This window comes from Asterias amurensis, chromosome 3 (genome assembly GCF_032118995.1).
Source record: "Asterias amurensis chromosome 3, ASM3211899v1".
NCBI lineage: Eukaryota > Metazoa > Echinodermata > Asteroidea > Forcipulatida > Asteriidae > Asterias > Asterias amurensis.
The window spans coordinates 706740-727711 of record NC_092650.1 but is presented as its reverse complement, the minus strand read 5'-3'; the positions used below and the strand labels follow the sequence as shown (position 1 = coordinate 727711).

At 37.9% G+C, this 20972-nt stretch overlaps 2 protein-coding genes across 4 annotated transcripts; one reads left to right on the top strand and one right to left on the bottom strand.

Moving 5' to 3' along the window:
• Positions 1-29: 29 nt before the first annotated feature.
• LOC139935290 (mdm2-binding protein-like) lies at positions 30-12159 on the top strand. Of its 3 annotated transcripts, none has more exons than XM_071929808.1 (16): positions 30-140; positions 711-782; positions 1386-1602; positions 2069-2408; positions 2720-2863; positions 3277-3368; positions 3749-3951; positions 4539-4718; positions 5101-5217; positions 5407-5574; positions 6274-6411; positions 7214-7427; positions 7841-8188; positions 8518-8713; positions 9190-9303; positions 10405-12159. In XM_071929808.1, exons 1-16 carry the CDS (start codon positions 44-46, stop codon positions 10507-10509), a joined length of 2745 nt encoding a protein of 914 aa, XP_071785909.1. In that variant the 5' UTR covers positions 30-43; the 3' UTR covers positions 10510-12159. The 3 variants fall into 3 exon arrangements, with proteins under 3 accessions (XP_071785909.1, XP_071785908.1, XP_071785910.1); XM_071929807.1 differs by having other exon boundaries at positions 1383-1602; XM_071929809.1 differs by lacking the exon at positions 711-782 and having other exon boundaries at positions 1383-1602.
• Positions 12160-12856: 697 nt separating this feature from the next.
• LOC139934549 (uncharacterized) lies at positions 12857-20885 on the bottom strand. The gene is made up of 3 exons (XM_071928811.1): positions 19877-20885; positions 19179-19531; positions 12857-16666 (listed from the first exon to the last, which is right to left on the bottom strand). Exons 2-3 carry the CDS (start codon positions 19405-19407, stop codon positions 15027-15029), a joined length of 1869 nt encoding a protein of 622 aa, XP_071784912.1. The 5' UTR covers positions 19408-19531; positions 19877-20885; the 3' UTR covers positions 12857-15026.
• Positions 20886-20972: the final 87 nt, after the last annotated feature.

Genomic DNA, 20972 nt, shown 5'->3' with positions numbered 1-20972 from the left:
TATCAAAAGAGGGCGGTATACAACTTAAGTGGCGCGCTCAAGAATGACTGCTGAAAAGGCCCGCTTCTATTCGAAATTTGGAGATGTTTGTTCACATTCTGAGAGATTTCTTCTCTTAATTTCTCTTGGAAAGAATCATGGTATGTAATAGATGCTCTTTTTTGTTATCAGAGATTTAGAGTAAAATCAAACTGCCAATATATGTAGAAATCGAAACTATAAAAAATAATAAAACACTGATTACTGAATGAAGAATGAATGAGTGTTGTAAAAATGTATTAGTTAGGCCTACTATTTATTTTTTTAGTGACTTTATTGTTTTTAGTAACTTTTTCAGTATTTTGTAATGTAAGTGTAAACAATCAATTTATGATAAAATATGTGCTTTCCCGACCGAGAGGTAAGGAGGTTGTTTTTTGCTTGTGGAATACAGTGTCATTGTAATTTGTTGATCGATGGAAAAAGGAAAAGGCCTACATTTACTACAATCTACATCATCAGTTCCTCAATAAATCAGGATCCAAAATTATGGGTCAGTTTCATCAAAATCAAATTAAATAAATATTGTATTTCGAACTGATATACCTCCATTATCATACTTCTAGAAACTATAAGGCTCCCCTGTGAGCATGGGAGCCTTATAGTTTCTAGAAGTACCATTATCATTAATTATTTTAATAAAAGTTTGTTGTGTAATTTTTTCCCTTCAGACACCGACAAAAAAGATTTGAAAACCTTTCAGCAAAAGATTGCTGCAAATATCACCTCACAAAGTAACAAAGGTAATATTACTAGAAGTTACTTAGAAGTTACTACTTAAAATGTTTAATAAAAGAATGCCTTTATTTTGGAGTCATTCATAAAAATGACATTGTAAAATTAGTTTTATTAGGTTCGTATTTTTGTTCAGTAACAAAAGGGCACAGGTCCCAAGCTCTGGTGTTTCTGATCGGCAGAGTGTGGATTGGAGTTCCAGACTGGACACTTGTGAGTTGTGTCCTTGAGCAAGACACTTCATCATTATTGCTTCCTGCTTAGGCCCTGTGCATTGTATGCATAAAGAATAACCTAGTTTCACTTGTCATTAAGAATGCTAAGAGGTCCCTCTGGTTACGGCACTGACTGCTGAATGCTCTGCAGCACCTTGTAGTCCTTAGTCCTTCAAATGTGCTACATGAATCTGTGTCATTATTCAAAAAGATTTCAAGAACTTGTCTTAAAAATGTTTCTGTTTGTTCAAGTGTCTTAAGTAGTTTGTTTGAATGTTTGTAGCTCCGTGTGATTAATAAGACTCTTGTTTTATTCAAATTTCGTTTTATGGAACATTTTTTGATAAACTTCTCGAATGATGATTAATGCAATTTTCTTCTCTCAAAATACAGCAGAGCATAGCTTCATCCCACAGAGGAAGTATTATGTTGCTGTTGTCGACCAATCATCATGTCTGAAACACAGAGATCAAAGCGTGGATGTTGATTGGCTGTTGCTGAATCAACTGGATAGGGGATCAACCAATAAGAAGGGTAGCAGGAGTTCGACTAGCTGTGGAGACACTTCTATTGGAGATGATGAAGTCTTTGAAAACCAAGAAGTTAACGCCAAGTAAATATTATTATTCATGATTTAGTTTTTTAAATAATAAACAAAGTTGGCAGGAGCAGTTTGCATGGATCGATCAGTCATGCCTGATACTTCAGGTTTGCTCCTGTTCACTGCCTGGATACTGCTGAAAATTTACTCCTTCCTTAGAGGTTCCCTTCATTCCCTTTATCAAGAAGAAAATGCGTTAGTGCCCTTCCATTTTTGTTTTTAAACTGTTTTCATTGTGCAATGTTTTCCTGATCTGGTTAGGGACAGAACTGTGATAAGTTTGTCTTTTTGTGTAATTCTGGGCCATTTGCCCTTTGGGGGTTTGTTCCAAATGTGCATTTTAATGTTGTCTGCTTTTTATCGGATTAACTACCTTTTGTACATTAGAGAGTATAAGTCAGTCTTTTTTAATGCAAATGTCTTTTTAATCAATACTGATGAAATAAATAAACCATGATTTGTTTATTATCCTTCATAGTGAGTTGGCCGCAGCAATGGCTGAGTTCATCCATGCCCTCGCTAACAAGCTTCCTAGTACCGGACACTACCTCGACATCCTCTGGCTAGCGTCACCTAACACCGATGTATCAATCAATGATCATATCACACTCTATGGAGCCTTACAACGCCTCTGCTCATGGCATGATGGTGTTCTGACGGTGGTGCTTGATGACGCAACGGTGGACAGACCCCAAGACAGTACCCTGAATACATGGGTGAACCATCTTCATGGGAGAGTGGTTGGGCTGGATTCAGTAGATGAGGTGGTGATGGGTGACATGGCATGGAGGGGAGAGGTTTTGGTAGCTGATGGAAAGGTAATTATCTAGGGTTTCTGCGGATCCTTCAAAGTTAGAAAAAGTCTTAAATTGGACTTTATAAATTGAACATCTTAAAGGCACTGGACACTATTGGTAATTTCTCAAAATAGTTGTTGGCATAAAAAATTACTTGGTATGAGCAATTGAAAGCTGTTGTAAAACATTGTGAGAAACTTTCAGCAAATATTGATATTAGCTCACAATTTCTTATGAACAAGCCTCACTCGGTTAAGAATTTAACAGCGAATATGGACGACTGATTCTCATGTTCTTACTCAGTGAGATCTTTGTTTTCATTTTCTATTTAGGGGCAGAAGTCGGTCTGTCTTCCTGGATTTTCTTTGAGTCCTCTCCTCAGCGAGAGGTCAAAGGTTAATGTTGAGTATGTGGAGGAGAGTGCGGGTTCTAAATCGCCAAAACCCAAGTCAACAAAACCCCATCAGACAAAGAAGGTAACTGATCAAAAAACGATTCTCAAACTTTGTACTTTGTACTAAATATATTATTCAAATTTTAAGGGGAAAGTATGTTAACTTTGGAGAACACAATGTGCAAAACTTTTATGAGAAACTCAGGAGTTTCTTTGATGACACAAACTGGGAAAAAACAAAATCTGCACAGGAAAGGCAACTTTATTTATTTTATTTATTTTAATTTTTTCGAACGAGACAATAATTCTTTAAAGCAAGCAGAGGCTGTCAAGGGAAGGCAAAAGTTAAAAAAACTGTCATAAAAAAAAGATGTGCCCTCCCAGACCTTGTTCATCAAAAGAACACAAGTTCATGTTTTTATGTTGCTGGACAAAGAATGTTTACTTTAATGTGAAAGTTTGGATCCATTTCTCATACCTTTTATTCATCCACAGATTGTGGCATTCTCCAAACAGCTACAGGTTGTATGTTCAGTCCAGATAGCTGATGTTCCCTGCATGTACCTTTCGCCAATCACTCTGTCACTGTATCCTTTAAAAGTTCTCTATGGAGGTCATGATGTCAAAATTCATTATAATAGGGTACAAAAAATACAAGTTTGAGTTTGTTGTCCTACGCTGATAGGTAGTAGGACAGAAACAATCTTTTTTACACCACCCACCCGATACACTTATTATAGTTCAGTAAAGTTAAAGATTTATCTGGTCTCTCATAATTAAGTGAGGTCATTAGTCTACTACAGGTTTTTTCCAACCTAGGCTCAGGCTCCATCTCTCCGGGCTCCATGTGTTGTTGGGAACATCGAGCCAATGTACACTGCTCCAAAATGGATGACGGAGCCCCAAGCCAAAACCCAAGCCAGAGCCCATATCAGGCCTGATTGTATTTCCTTAATCTTGAATGCAGCCGTCTTTTACCAGGAAGCAGACTTCCTAGATCTCAACATTATCTTGAGTGGTTGTCGTCGATAGGTCGATCCAACGACACGGCTGTTATTATGAGACTACCCTGTAGGACGTTGACCCCAAGAGCCTCAACTCAACATGCCAAGCTGCTCAGCACCAAAGAGTGGAAAGAACACGTCAAAAATAATTCGGGTGACTTATCAGGTGATTTTCAAGAAGATATTTCTTTATTTGACGTGTTTTTGAATTTTACGTGTTTTTTTAAATTTGTTACTTACTGATTTTAATAAATGCCATGTGACCCCAAGTTTAGATGGAACTGTAGTTGCGCAGATACGACAATCAAGAAAACTTCTAACTGGCCTTTGACGACGGCGAAAAATGTCTAGTAATGTTGAGTATAACACACACTCACAAGCACAAACTCCCTGCTAACCCGTGAAATACGCTTGACATAAGCGTGGAATGTCCTGCTTCTGTAAGCGCTGATTCTTTGCTTACAGTAGTAGAGCCATGAAATTGGGCTCCAACCAGCAGTGCAATCAGTCCCATCATGCATCACTACATCACTACAACTTGTACAAGCTCATCATCCCATGCCAGAGGTGCGTTTTGCCGGTCGGAACCAACAACCGTTTCGGTCATTGGCCAGTGATTAACCAATTTAACCCAAACAGTCCTTGGTCACGACCGCCAAGTCGCACCCCATCAGCCTTTGATGAGATTTATTTGGTTTGAGCAAATGTTTCTCTAACATTCTTACTTCCATTCTCGGTCTTATTTCATTTTAGTACCAGACCTGAACATGCAGGAAACTCAGGAATTCTTTTACCTCCTCGTGGGCGGGGGCAACCTCGGGGGCAACCTTGATAATGATGTAGTTACTGCTCAAGTAATGAACTCACCGCATGACCTGAGTGGAGCTGTACATGCTAAGCTAGCAGAGTACCAGGATCTGCTGCCATTTGATGGTATGTGTTCTTGATTACCAGTCAATTTAAATGTGTAATAGAATGATGGGACACTTAACCATTATTACTTCGTCCTTCCTTCGGATGGGACGTATAGCAACCCGAGTGTTGTGAATGCAGAATAAAAAGCCTGTGCACTGATCGTTAAGAGAAGGGGTTCGCCCCGGTGTTCCTGGTTTGATTGGCAGCATATTACGCCACAGCACAATGTAAAGGAATAGTTTTCATACTTCAACATGTAGCTCCACACATACCTTGTAGGAAAATACCGACAGCGCATACGAACCTCACGGTAATATGCATGTGCTATATAAGAATGGTTTACTTTTATTATAATTACTCAAACTGTTGATATTAAATTGTATTTGTTGTATTTTTCTAGACTGTGAAAATGCCAGAACAACACTTAGTACAATTCCAAGTTTAGACGGAGCTCAACTACAATTTTTACTGGAGGAAGTAGAACTCATACAAGCTGAAGCATTAAAGAAGTTTATAGGTGAGCAGTGGTTTGATTTCACAAAGCACTAAGATTCACCTTAAGTTGAGTTGTCAGTATTACCCAAAGTGAATTGTGTTGCAGAGCTGCAAAACTCTCCCTGATTCTACAGGAAGATCCCTGAAAAGCAACAAATCATTGCCTTTAAATCTAATATTATAAAATTTCACATTATTTTTACCCTAACAGAGGACAGGAAGTCTGAGGGCAGGGAACCAGTCACCACATTTGCCGAACTGCGGTTGTTGATGGGAACTGTTTACTCTACCTACATGGCAACCAGGGAAGAGTTTGCTGCAATAAAAGATCAGGATGATGTTGACTCGGACTACTTGAGAAATAAAAATCTATTTTCAGGTGAATGCCTATATCAAGAGTCATACATACATACAAATAAAATTGTTTTTTATACCGCCATTTTTTCCAAGATAACAGCAGTTTGTGATGATACACAGAAAATGAAACATTGTAACGATAAATCAAAATTGCAAATTGATATCATAAAGAACCCCAAAATCATTGTTGGAACAGGGTGTGATCTCTGATGTGACCTGTGAATCAGAAGAGCACAGAGATGGAGAGCCACTGTTCCAAAGTTTAGTGGCGACAAGAGAGAAGGTTTTTTCAGCAGCTGACAGAGATCTGTGATGTATTTCGTGTTTGGACACATTGTCTTGGTGTCCCTTAGAATGCTCAAGTAGAAATGTATAATTCTCTGAAAGAGTGTCCCTTACCAGTCCAAACAAAAGTTGCCTTGCTCTTGCAAGAGATTACGTTGTGAATGATAGTTGGAATGGTGCCCTATAAATGTTGCGATTTGATAACTCTTGAAATAGTAAGGTTTGCGGTAACACCATAAATGATAATCGCTAAATGAAATTGGGTGGTTCTGAAAAGAACTGTAGGTTTCAACCAAGGAGTTTAGAGGTTATCATTACATGGTGTTACCGCAAACCTTACTATAATTGTAATTTCACAATGCAAAGTTTCAAATCCTACAACTCTTGAAATGAAAATGTTCTGATCTGTTTTGATCCCCTCCGTTGTATTTTACAGAGCTTGATGTTCCCCCGTCTAGTTGGATGGAACGCCTCGCTCTCCAGAACCATGAAGCAATTGAGAAGAAGATTAAACGCTTCAAGTCTGGAGAGATGATGCTGGCTGGGTTGTCTGTACCAGCTCCGGCTGACAATAGTGAGTTTTCACTACCTAAATAGGGTGTTGTGGCCGTGCGGATAAGAGCACCAAACTCAAGCTCTGATGTTTCTGTTCAGCAGAGTGTGGGTTTGAATCCCGGTCGTGACACATGTGTCCTGAAGCAAGATATTTAACTATAACTGCCTCTCTCTACCCAGGGGTAAATGGATACCTGTGAGAGCAGAGATGGTCTTGTGATTAATTTTGCTTAGTGTGTACATATTTGGTAGCACCGGCTGTATACTCCCCGGGGAGCTGAGATGGTTTAAGATATGAATTAAATGGCCCAGTGACCAGGGGTACTAATGTTAAAACCGCTTTTAGACGCCCTTCGGGTGTGAAAATCGCTATATAACAACTGGTTATTATTAATAATAATAATGATTACATTTATATAGCGCTTTATACTAAAAATAAGTTTCTAAGCGCTTCACAAAAAGGAAAAAAATGATTAAGTAAGCAAACGGGAAAATTAAAGCTAAAAATATACAATAATAATAATACAAAAGGTTCACGAAATATACGATATAACAGGCTATTTAGAAGAAACCAAAATCATTAGACTATGAGAACAAAATTATTGTAATCTCATTGGCACTGATGGAAACCATTGAAACGATGGGTTTTTAGTTGTGTTTTGAAACTGTCAATTGTCTGAGCATTCTGGATGTAGGAGGGGAGACTGTTCCATAATGACGGGGCACATACTGAGAAGGCTCTATCCCAGTATCGTGTGTTGGTACGGGGACCTGGTGCAAGCTTATTATATTATTATTATTATTATTATTATTATTACCAGCGATTAAGCTCAGCGCTGAAGAGTTCCTGAAGCACTTCCTAGCCAGTGGACTTCCCAATACAGAGGACCTGTGCCCAGTGGGTGTAGGAGCAGCAAAAAGACCCAGTGGGTCAGCGGCGTCGAGACATGTTTGCTCATCGGACATGGACTGGGATCAACTCAAGAAGGCCACATTCGAGGAGGCTCAGAAGTTCATCAGTTCACCAGGAATCCTGTAAGTGTAAAGTCTGCCAAAGAAAGGCAAACTGTTTACAGGGGTTGCCAAAGTATATCTTTGGTTTTGTGAGTGTTTTTTTATTTTATTCTATAAAAATGTACGTAGATGTTCAAAATGAAATTAACATCTGAACTAACATCAGATGGTTGCACTCTGCCATTTGCCAGAAAAGTTCAAGATTTTGGGACATTTTGTGGATATGTCATGACTATTTTGTTTGTTTTGTTTTCAAAAAGAAAATGAAGAATTTAAGAGTTTGTTTTCTTTTGAAAGGACTGCATTATCCCCTTCTTGTGATGAGAATTAAAACAGCCTTAGACACAAAGCAAGCTGAGTAGGGTAAGATTATCACATTTCCATTAGAGTTCAATTCAAACATCAGAATTGTTTGTTTTCGTTTTGTTCCTCAGGTATTGTTTAGACTCTCGCAAGTCTATGCAGGTCGATCGTCATTTCTCCAAGATGCAGCAGCGCTACATCCGCTTTGAGACGGCATCAACGTGTTCCTCCGAGCAGGCAGCATCTCCAGCAACGCTCACCATCCCTCCAGATCCCTCTTCTGCTACCAAAAAGGGGAAGGTTCATCCGAGGCTTAATTCAAGAGGTCAGAGATCGGCTGAGAAGGGTCAGAGGTCAGCTGAGAAGCAGCGTAGACTGGTGCTAGATAAGGGGAGTAAGATAAGCCCAGGACGTCTACATGGCCGAGGTGTGAAGAGGCAGAGACCAGACATGACGTCTGTCCTAGCAGCTAAGAGAAGGTGCATATGATTCAGCTTTCTGTTATTCATTCATTTATTTATACATTCCCACTCGGATAACAAGCAGTAGCAATTTGTCATGGCAATACAAGCTATACTCGAGCAATATTTTACGAAAGGAATATATTACTGCAACATAAACCTGAAGCTCTTAGGGAAAAGTTTCACTGAAGTAAATTTTTCTTCGTGTACCTAAAATTTGTCGTCTATGATTGTTACATTTTTGTACTACGATGAACGTCAGAGTGTTACAAATTCAAACATTGGGTGCTCTGGAAATTGGATCTTGTTTTTTAAAGATGTCTTTGTATCGCTTTTAATTTGAGTAGAATTATGCCAACAAGAACGTCACCCCGTAAGAAGCCTACAGAGATGTTGCCAACGAGGGTGTCGCCGCGGAAGAAGCTTACTGCGCAGGAGACGTCAGAAGACCAGCCCTTAACAGAGAAGAAGATCCAGGAGACCTTAACATCGTCTTCAAGCGGTAACGTCAGAAAGGTTTCACGCTCAGAGAGGACAAGGATGGTAAGTGGGCTTACAGTTTTCAAGCAGGATTATGATTTTTTATTATTTAGTGCCATAGAAAGCTAGTAATACTGTACAAAAGTTTTGTATGTAAGGCAGTTTCCTGTTTTTTACAAATACAAGAAATATGTGTAAATTTGCAACATCAAAAAGGGGTTAAAATAACAATGAAAACAAAACATGCCGATGTATGCTCAATGAACAACTCAACTTCAAACTCCTTTTTATTAGTATCGTTCTCTCGTATCTCTTGATAAATCAACTTTAAAACAGCTTTTGGACCAAAGAAGGTAAAACTATGTATTAACATAGTGTATGCTGTTTCAAATGTATCAAAAAATTAAAAATGACATGGGTCGACAAACCACTCATTTTGCTTGATCACAGCGCATCTGTGTAATCCGTCCAAGGAGGGTTCTTAGCAGTTTGCAAGAGCCACTGTTTGATTTTTGTCATGGTATATTTTTTTTTTACAGAAACTGAGGGCAATTGTGAAAGAGACAGTTGTCAGGAGAGGGATCAAGAAAGGGAGTGAATGCTACAAAGCTTGTATTGAGAGACTCTATAAAATGGCTGAGCTTTATGTCAAGGTGTGTGTACAAATGTTTGATTTGTATGGGTGCCTTCGATTAGCTTCCCCGGGTCTAACCTGATCTGCCCCGGTACGTTCAAATAGCTTCCCTGTGTCGACCCCAGTCTGCCCCCGGTATGTTCGAATAGCTTTGACGTCATTCAAGGGGCTCACCCGGGTCAGCCCCAAGTGCCCTGCTTGTGGAGTGGGTCACTTGGGGCTGGCCTGAGGTGCATGACATCACCATGAGAGGGTGAGTGATCGTTCAATTAGCTCTTGTCAGGGGCTCGTCAGAGTGAGCACCGTGGGGTCAACCCAGAGAAGCTACTCGAGGGCACCCTGTAATTGGTTTTTCGGTAACACCATGTGCCAGAGCTGCTTACTCTCCCTAATTTAAAAGTCTCCCTGATTATGGAAACTTTGTCCCCATTTGTTGGATGTAGTTCTAAACATCCCCCTGATTGGTGTACAACATCTCCTTGATTGCAAGATGCAAATGTTGGAAGCTCTGATGTGTATTTGCTGAGTGTATGATGTTCTTTAAAAACCTTGTCTTACTTTGTATGCTAATACCGCTGAGTAGATTTTTCGGAATTCAGGAGACTTCTCAGTTCAAAAGTTATTTTAGTGTCCACTTCACCAATTTTACTGTGTTTGTTACAAGAACTACTAAGCTGGAAATAAAAATGTATAATATGGCTCTTGATGGATGCACCTGCCCATGTCGATCGCAAGCTGAGGAAGAGACCGCGAGACCAACCTCGTAAAATCTGGGTGTGTCAGCTGGAACTAGACCTTGAATCTTGGGCGTGGCAGCATGTTGATAAAAGGCCAATTATTGACCCTTTGTGCCCACGTCACACGCGGCGACTGTGCCCGTTCACCATGTTGGTGGGCAATAGGTTTATGCGTCGCCTAAAATGCGCACTTCACTGAATAACGCACAATGACATTGTCCACCTGTATGGCGCATCTAAGATAATTCTGATGATGACGTTGGGTGAATTGGGTCTATTGGTGAAACATTTTTGCATGGATTTTGTGCTTGTTTTGATTGGGCTTCCGTAGGTACATGTTATCCTCTTTTTAAATTGCATGTTTTTCTTTTTTCAATCATCAGGATCTGAAGACGTCTAAGGGTCTGGATGAGGAGATGAAGAAGATTGCTGAAGCAAATGTGGACTTTGCCGTTCAGTTTGAAAGAACTAGAGTTCAGAAATCATAGCTAGAGGTAGAGCGAGGAGCTTGAGAATGGGCCCTTGAAATCAACCAATTTAACCCACGGTGCACTGGAAAGTGACCCCTCAGTAACCCTACTGCACTTCAAGTAAAAACATGTTGGGAACTTGTGGGTATTTCATGCAGTTTTACTGTTAAAAACTTTACATTTTAGTAATTTCTATCAAAGGTTCAGACTTCAAATGGGGGGGGGGGGGCACTGACATCATCTGGGGTCCCCCCCCCATTTAGTTACAGCACTGGACCATTGGGTAGTAATGCAATTTTAGTAAATTTGGTGATAGGGTTGTACATTTGTGTACACTTGTACAGTTTTCCTACTTGTTGTAAATTATTATTGAGAGTTAGATGATATATGTTGTAATAAATTTAGAACAAACTTTAATGTGTTTCAGATATTTTATTTATAAGTCGACAAGCTCAACTATAAAACCCTATATAATCGGGGGGGGGGGAAATCACAAGGGGTAAGTCCAGCATTTTTATCAAATTTAGGCTAAAAATTGAAAAAAAAACAAGGGGTAAGTCCAGCATATTGATCAAATTTAGGCTTAAAATTGAAATAAACACAAGGGGTAAGTCCTGCATTTTGATCAAATTTAGGCTAAACAATTAAAAAAACACAAGGGGTAAGTCCAGCATTTTGATCAAATTTAGGCTAAAAATTGAAAAAACCCACAAGGGGTTAGTCCAGCATTTTGATCCATCTTAGACTAAAAATTTAAAAAAATCACAAGGGGTAAGTCCAGCAATTTGATCAAATAAAGGCTAAAAATTGAAAAAAAGCACAAGGGGTAAGTCCAGTATTTTTATCAAATTTAGGCTAAAAATTGAAAAAAATCACAAGGGGTAAGTCCAGCATTTGAATAAAATTTAGGTTAAAAATTGAAAAAAATCACAAGGGGTAAGTCCAGTATTTTTATCAAATTTATGATAAAAATTGAAAAAAAAAACACAAGGGGTAAGTCCAGCATTTTGATCAAATTTAGGCTAAAAATTGAAAAAAAAACACAAGGGGTAAGTCCAGCATTTTGATCAAATTTAGGCTAAAAATTGAAAAAATCACAAGGGGTAAGTCCAGCATTTTTATCAAATTTGGGCTAAAAATTGAAAAAATCACAAGGGGTAAGTCCAGCATTTTTATCAAATTTAGGCTAAAAATTGAAAAAAATCACAAGGGGTAAGTCCAGCATTTTGATCAAATTAAGGCTAAAAATTGGAAAAAATCACAAGGGGTAAGTCCAGCATTTTGATCAAATTTAGGCTAAAAATTTGAAAAAAAATCACAAGGGGTAAGTCCAGCATTTTGATCATATTAAGGCTAAAAATTGGAAAAAATCACAAGGGGTAAGTCCAGCATTTTGATCAAATTTAGGCAAAAAAATGAAAAGAAAAACACAAGGGGTAAGTCCAGCATTTTGATCAAATTTAGGCTAAAAATTGAAAACAATCACAAGGGGTAAGTCCAGCATTTTGATCAAATTTAGGCTAAAAATTGAAAACAATCACAAGGGGTAAGTCCAGCATTTGAATCAAATTTAGGCAAAAATTTTGAAAAAAATCACAAGGGGTTAGTCCAGCATTTTGATCAAATTTAGGCTAAAAAATTGAAAAAATCACAAGGGGTAAGTCCAGCATTTTGATCAAATTTAGGCTAAAAATTGAAAAAAAAAACACAAGGGGTAAGTCCACCATTTTGATCAATCTTAGACTAAAAATTTAAAAAAATCACAAGGGGTAAGTCCAGCAATTTGATCAAATAAAGGCTAAAAATTGAAAAAAAGCACATGGGGTAAGTCCAGTATTTTTATCAAATTTAGGCTAAAAATTGAAAAAAATCACAAGGGGTAAGTCCAGCATTTGAATAAAATTTAGGTTAAAAATTGAAAAAAATCACAAGGGGTAAGTCCAGTATTTTTATCAAATTTATGATAAAAATTGAAAAAAAAACACAAGGGGTAAGTCCAGCATTTTGATCAAATGTAGGCTAAAAATTGAAAAAAAAACACAAGGGGTAAGTCCAGCATTTTGATCTAATTTAGGCTAAAAATTGAACAAATCACAAGGGGTAAGTCCAGCATTTTTATCAAATTTGGGCTAAAAATTGAAAAAATCACAAGGGGTAAGTCCAGCATTTTTATCAAATTTAGGCTAAAAATTGGAAAAAATCACAAGGGGTAAGTCCAGCATTTTGATCAAATTTAGGCTAAAAATTTGAAAAAAAAACACAAGGGGTAAGTCCAGCATTTTGATCAAATTTAGGCTAAAAATTGAAAAAATCACAAGGGGTAAGTCCAGCATTTTGATCAAATTTAGGCTAAAAATTGAAAACAATCACAAGGGGTAAGTCCAGCATTGGAATCAAATTTAGGCAACAATTTTGAAAAAACACAAGGGGTTAGTCCAGCATTTTGATCAAATTTAGGCTAAAAAATTGAAAAAATCACAAGGGGTTAGTCCAGCATTTTGATCAAATTTAGGCTAAAAAATTGAAAAAATCACAAGGGGTAAGTCCAGCATTTTGATCGAATTTAGGCAAAAATTTTGAAAAAATCACAGGGGGTTAGTCCAGCTATTTGATCAAATTTAGGCTAAAAAATTGAAAAAAATCACAATGGGTAAGTCCAGCATTTTGATCCAATTTAGGCAAAAATTTTGAAAAAATCACAAGGGGTAAGTCCAGCATTTTGATCAAATTTAGGCAAAAATTTTGAAAAAATCACAAGGGGTTAGTCCAGCATTTTGATCAAATTTAGGCTAAAAAATTGAAAAAATCACAAGGGGTAAGTCCAGCATTTTGATCAAATTTAGGCTAAAAAATTGAAAAAAATCACAATGGGTAAGTCCAGCATTTTGATCCAATTTAGGCAAAAATTTTGAAAAAATCACAAGGGGTAAGTCCAGCATTTTGATCAAATTTAGGCAAAAATTTTGAAAAAATCACAAGGGGTTAGTCCAGCATTTTGATCAAATTTAGGCTAAAAAATTGAAAAAATCACAAGGGGTAAGTCCAGCATTTTGATCAAATTTAGGCTAAAAAATTGAAAAAATCACAAGGGGTAAGTCCAGCATTTTGATCAAATTTAGGCTAAAAAATTGAAAAAATCACAAGGGGTAAGTCCAGCATTTTGATCAAATTTAGGTTACAAATTTAAAAAAATCACAAGGGGTAAGTCCAGCATTTTGATCAAATTTAGGCTAAAAATTGAAAAAATCACAAGGGGTAAGTCCAGCATTTGAATCAAATTTAGGTTACAAATTAAAAAAAATCACAAGGGGTAAGTCCAGCATTTTGATCAAATTTAGGCTAAAAATTGAAAAAAACAACAAGGGGTAAGTCCAGCATTTTGATCAAATTAAGGCAAAAATTAAAGAAAGCACAATGGGTATACATGTATAAAGTCCAGCATTTACCCCCTTGTTTTTGAAAATGCTAGGGGTGATTTTCTTTACCTAAATTTGATCAAAATCATGTGTCACAAAAATTATATTTTTCTAACCCAAGAAAGATACTTAGGAGTTTACAATCAAAATTATAAGTAGAATTTTAAACTTTGCATGGTGAAGGTGGAAACATGGGTGAAGCTACCGAACATTACATGGCAACATTGTATAATAGAAAAGAGAGGCCTATCCTAACTCCTTAAAGGGCAGGTAAACTAAAATGAAGCATTACTAAAGTGAGATCTGATACAATGCAAAGGCAATACAGAATGAATATTGAAAATATGATGAGAGAAAATACAAAATGTGAATTTGTTAACAATAAAAAGGACCGTTTGTAGTTTGTTTTTCCCTTAAAAAAAAGGAATCGTCAAGAATCAATGTATAAACTAAACTGTACAGATAAAATATATTCTCTCTATGTTGTCTTTAGCTATGTACATGTTCATTCTCACTGATGTAGAAACTGATCAAGTCTGTACCAACATTTACAAATTTCACGAAAAAGACCCACCAAAACTAACATCATGTTTAGCCAGAAAAGAAAAAATAACAACCATTCCCAAAACAATACTCTCACTTTTGACCTAAAAAGATAAGTTTACTCCTTTGTTTTTAACCAAGCAGTTTCCACACAATAAGGCAACTTTTACGTTTATCATGGTGCGGCCATCTTGATTTTCTAACGATCAAATCAATGTAATCAAACCAATCAAACCGAGGAGTTCCTTTCTTGAACAATGAATAATAACATTCATTATTGTTACTGGATAAAGGGAACAGGACCATGATGGTGGCAGCATGACTGACGGTGTATTTTCAAAAAGGGGCTAGCATTCCCCTATTATCAGGGCCCAATTCCATGGAGCAGCTTAAGCACAAAAAGCAGCTAAGCACAACCAATTTATTCTTAGCAGAATTACCAGCTAAACTACAATGTCACATGTACAATATGTGACTGGTAGCCTATCCTGCTCATGACGGCTTAGCAGAAATTTGTTAAGCAATATTTTCCGCTTGAGCATCTCTATGAAATTGGTTCCTGTTCTTATACTTCAGTCAATCGATGTCTACAGTTTGGACAAGAATGGCCTTGAGTGGTACCGTGTTCTGACGACCTTTTTCGGTCTCAGCAGACGCTTCTTCCTTCCGTTTACCACGAGGGACTCTATCACTGGAGTTTGAACAGGTGTTGGACTGGAAACTTCGTAAAGACAAGACATCAGAGTCAATGTTTACCCTCTCCAACTTTGTCGTTGTTTGCACGTGGTCCGTTTTTGAAATATCAGCAACAACTGTCTGCTTCGTTGGACTCGCAGGCGTTGACTCGCGCTCTTGATAGGTCTCTTTGTAACCAGTTTTCTTGGTAGCTTTGGATTTTGTGGTAGCTTGAGTTTCTGCGGTAGCTTTGTTTTCTGGTAACATTTCATGTGCGCGATTCTTTGAAGAACCTTGATGGTTTTTGTTAAGTGGTTCGTTGCTCTTTGCCGGAGATGATTTGTTAATGTGCTTGGTGTTCTCATCTTTCTGTTTTGGTATTGTTTCATCTGTGACTGGCAATGATGCAGTTTGTTTAGCTTTGTCTTTTAAGACAACTTCTTTTGGTTCACTTTTCTCCATCGGTGGTTTGTTTGTTGGTGTGCTATCATTGCGTTCACTATGGATTTGTATTAATGTCACGGTCGATGAAGAAACTGTTGAGGAATTTCTTGTTGGTTTTTTAACTTCTGCTATTTCCACTGGGCAACCCGAAGAATTTGTGGTGTTTCTTGAGGCCGACGTTTCAACAGGTTCCTCAGTCGAGTTTGACACAGAACTAGGTTCTGTTGATACTTTTGAAATAGAGTCTGGGGGGTTAGCTACTGCGCAACTTGGGCCACCATTTTCAAATGGTTCAGTCTTTGAGGCTGGACCACTGCCATCAACTGTCTGTTTTGGGGTGGGAACATTTTCAATCGGTGTATTACATGCGGGTTTATTTTCCTTGACGCTCACACCGCCATTTGGGTTATTCGCAATTGGGTCCGTGTGCATTTGTGTAGTTTCTTCGCGTTCTTCTTGGTTAGGGGTAGTGTGAGTGGATTCGTTATTTTCAACCGGGTTGGAGTCAGTGTGCATGCAATCTTCCTCAGTAACATTTATGCTCTCTGATGAACCATCTTGGGCTGTAGGCTGTTCTTTTCCGGAAGGGGTGAACGCCGCGATTACTTGATCTTCAACACCAGCACCGATACGGAAGCGCTGTTGTCTCATCATATTCCGCATCTTTCTTAATCTCCTCTCCTTCAATCTCTTCATCGCCTGCTCAATCTCTTTAAGTTCCTCTTCCTCTTCCTTCTCTTCATTCACATCGATCGTAAAGAGAAGCAAGAGGGCGTTCTTCACTAGCTTCTCATCTCTACCAGCTTTCTCTACATCAGCATTCTGGGTAGCCTCTTCTCCTGAGTCACCAATCTGATACTTGGGGCAGCAGAAGCTACCAGGGGTCTTCTCGACAGGGCAGATGATTTTGATCAGAGTGGCTGTTAGGTACGCGGTTATTGGGACGAGAACGAATAACAGCATGCTATAGAAGACTTTGTTCAGGCTACTCTCCATGGGTCTGTTTGCAGGTTGGTCCTGGCCGGATTCTGGGCCGACTGTTGGGGAGGCAGAAGTTGAGTTTGCCATTGATGCCCAACTCGCATTAGTTACAGATTCTGCCAATTAAAAGAAACATTCAATTCAATGCAATTTATTATAGACATCACGTTAAACAAAATATAAACATTGTTTTCCAATGTTCGTCTTACAAAAAAAACCAAGATAAACTTGTAAAATAGAAAGGGAGAACTTTAATAAGATAGACGGGAACAATATACAGTGCAGAGACAGGTAATAATTTAATTAATAAAAGAAAAACTGACAAACATATACAAACTAGAAACAAAAAAGCACAAAAAAAAAAAAAAAAAAACATAATAATGATGGGTCAGTCTTTGCAAAGCCGTCTTTTTTACCGCCCCCCCCCCCGAACACCCAAAAGGGGGTAGGAAAATCGTCGTTTTGGTAAGACTGTAGGCAAAAGTCGGGAACAACATTTGTTTGTTGCAATGACCCGGCAATGGTGCTCCTGAAGGCGACCTTCTGGTTGCTCATTTAGAACAAATGCCCAGTCCTCAGCCTTAGCCTATATACAGCCGGCAATACCCCCAGTACCTCGTTTGGCCAAAGAGATGTTTTTTCAACATTTTCAAACAAAAGATCTTTACTCTGTTAAGTGCTGATCTAAAACTAGTGACCGTTTGGGCGCCCTGCTGGTTTTGGGACATCCTTTTTTGGACCAGTGGATTTATAAGGCTTCGAGACCGTGTAGGCTTTGGATTAAATCAGAGGTAAACCCATCGTAAACCACTGGGAAGGACATTAGTTAGCGAGAAGACTTTATCATTTAAATCTCAACATTTTTGTTTTCTTTTCTAAAAGAGTAGGGCATGAAGTCGAGCATTTCACAGAAGTCTCCCAAATTGATGTCTACAGAATGTTTAATCATAACTATGCTACTTTAGTTTCAATAACACCGGTAAGGGGAAAGTTGTCGGTTTTGTGAGCAGTGGAAACGTTTGTGTGGAAGGGATTATCCGTTGCTAAGCTTAAGATCTAGATACACCCAGGAACAAGCCATGGCAGCATGCTGCGAAAAACAAACTTAGAGATCTGGAGTTCTAGACAAGATTATGGAAATCTTTTCAAAATATTCAAAAGTGTAAGAACCAGCTGTATACAGGGCATAATAAGTGAAAGAGATTAATTTCGAAAGTATGTTGCAGGCAGCAGGTCTACATTCAAACAAACTGTCTAACTGTGAAAGTAAAAACTGTTATGGAACAAAACCGTAAAAAACGCATTTTTATTCAATCGGGAAACAATTCCTACTGACAACTTAGTTTTGTTTCTCGATATTTGTTATTCTTCTAGGTAGAATGCTTGTTATGTTATGGGGAAAAAAGAAACGGATGAAGATTGCTGAATTCCTTTCTTTTAATACAAAAAAACGCCCTCCCACAAATAGTTAACTTTTTAAATAATTCGTAATTAATTATTTTATACAAACTTTGAATTATTGTCTTATTCCCTGTGGGACTTTACTGGATTCCCTTGACGGGAAGATCGTCTAAACAAACAACAATCAAACACCACAACAAACAAGCAAATTGTTTGAACAAGATTGAAGGTTAGCCCTATAAGCAATGATGCAATTATGTTAGAGGTATGTGGCATGGAGGTATCGAAAACAATCTTATCATGAAAAGGAGACGGATGAAGAAAGTTGAATATTTTATATACCAAAAAGCGCCCTCCAACAAATTGTAAAATTTCAAACAATTCGTTATTAATTCTCTTATGCCGTGTTGAATTATTGTCATTTGAGTCTTAATTTTTTTTACTTTCCTTAATGCTCTTATATGCTTTATTTTGTTGTTTTTAGGGATTAACTAATTCTTGGGCACATGGTCAATTCAGTTTTTAACTTCCAGTCATGTTTTCGGTAAACCATTAATCAATCAAATGAATTTGATATCTGAGTACGCTTTGAGTGTGCCTAACTGCAAAGTATACATTTGGTTTTTTTTGGAGCCGTTGGTTGATTTAATCCAATAAATATAGAAATCCATACAATAAAACTGAGCCAATGTGGACATTTCATTTCATAAGGTGGTAACATCTTTTAGATATTGCCGGAAATCTGGAAGAATAATCCGCTAATTGGAATACACAATCTGAGAAACGTTAATAAAGAAACGTTTCTCAGGTTGGAATATTTTTGAATTCCTCTCTCTCTATAAAACCACATTCATTTGAAGGGAAGAGTTTTCTCAAAACATGATGAATAATAATGCTTCTTATCAGCAACGATACATTGTTGAGTAATTACCAAAAGAATAGTACCCTTTCTTGTAACAAGTTAAACAAAGTCACAAGTTAAAATGGGTCCATAATAATTGTTAACAGAATTGGTAGGCCTAGAAATTTTACTGTCATAAATGGTATTCTCAGACGAAATGGGTTATAACTTTTGGAAAAGGTTCCATATCCTGCAGCCACCACTTCATTTCACTGTGAAATTGTAATGAAATAATGTTTTATCAAATGAAAAATTCACTAATGTAAAAATGAGTGAAAAATTGGTGGCAGACTACAGAAAGATTTCCTAAAATTGATCCAACTTACCAGCTTGAGTGAGACCAGCAACAAAAGTCCAGAGACATAAAACTGCAACTACGAAGTCCGAAAGTCGGAGTGCATGAAGTCGTACCCTTCCATGGGTCTCGACCACGATTTCACCCGTGCTAAGAGTGCCGTCCAAACCCCGTCTTCGCCAAGAGGACCTCCGCCGAAGGAGCCTTGGTCGGCTCGGTGGTAAATCCAATGGTTTGCTGACTTCAGTGCCCCATGGCATCGTGCTTGCCGACGGTGAGGGAAGCGTGCATTTTGACTAGAAAGTGTGCGCCAAAAACTCTTCAAATGTTGTGTACCATTCCTTCAGAATACAAGTCCAGATACCTTGGCTATAGTTCCTGAACCTAAAGTGAAATAATATTAAACATCTATTTATAACGAGCAAATAGAAACAGCTGTTGCAAACAACTTACCAACCAAAAGGACCCATGGTAAAAATGCAGAAAATAGTTGGGATGGCCTGATTTATTAACAACACCACGGAATGAAAATGGAGATTCGTGAAAAGTTGCTACAACTCCAAACAGAGGAATGTAATCGATGACACTTTGCAAAAGAAACATGAATTACTAATAATGCTCATAAAACGAACTCTCAATGAAATAATTGATACTATTGACAGGTAACCAGGATTATCTTTGATTGCAAACCATTACTTGTTAAAATGAACTATTTCATTTAAGGCTTACCAATTTGCTTCTTTAGGTCTCAACTGAATATCGTCGAAAAAGCTCTTCCTACTCAAACAACACGATGAGGATAAGATCTACTTCCATGGTAACCAAAAAAAGGTCAAGATAAAATTCCTAAATTTCAATCATCCATGGCTTCACAGCATAAGAACATTATCGTATTATGTGATATACAGAAGTCGAACTGTTTCTGCATATTCCAATAATATTATAGCCAAGTTTCTTCCAAGTGGAAACGTCTACAAGATTCTCAAGTCCTTCAAGTAACAAGATTTGTACACAAGATCCGTCTGAAGTATTCTTAGCATGTTGTCTACTGCTGGTGTGGACACCTAACACCATAGAGTACACTTATCGCTACAACCGGTTTAACAATAGCAACCGCCTGTCTACACGCATCTTTACGACAGTTTTACGGATTGTCCAAGGAGATCGAAGCGCATCGGCAAACAATTGAATAGTTCTGGCCGTGCTTCAAAAGATATTCGGCACACAAAGGGAACGTCTTGCAAGGAGAGTGGGCACAATCGGTCGATAGTCGAGTACAATGATCTGATCAATAATATATACAGGTCATCGCTAGGATACAAATTGACTTACCACTGTAACAAGTAGTAGAAAAAGACGACCCTAACAGTTACAAAAATCAAATGCGATATTAACTACGTCTGGTGGTTGTTCTTTAACCCCCATTTTTGTTATGAAATGCAGAAAATGTTGTCTCACAGTAAAAAAAAAACCATTGTTTTTCCGTATATATTATCACTGAGAAGCTTCACTGAGAAGTCTCCCGATTTCCCAAAATCTACTCGGCGGTATAAAGTAGGACAGTTCTCTAAGAAACACGGTGTTACCGCAAAACCAAATACATATTGGTACCCTCACCATGCAATGTCTCAAATCCCATTTAATTATTATGTTCGAGTGTTCTTGCTGTATACTCTACTACCGCAGAGTAATTCTTTTTTGGAAATCGGCAGACTTCTCTAATACCGCCGCAGAGTAGATTTTCGGAAACATTGGTTTTACATCTAAACATAAAATAAACTATACAAATATAAACGTTGCCATTTTTTTTTTATTACTTCGCTGT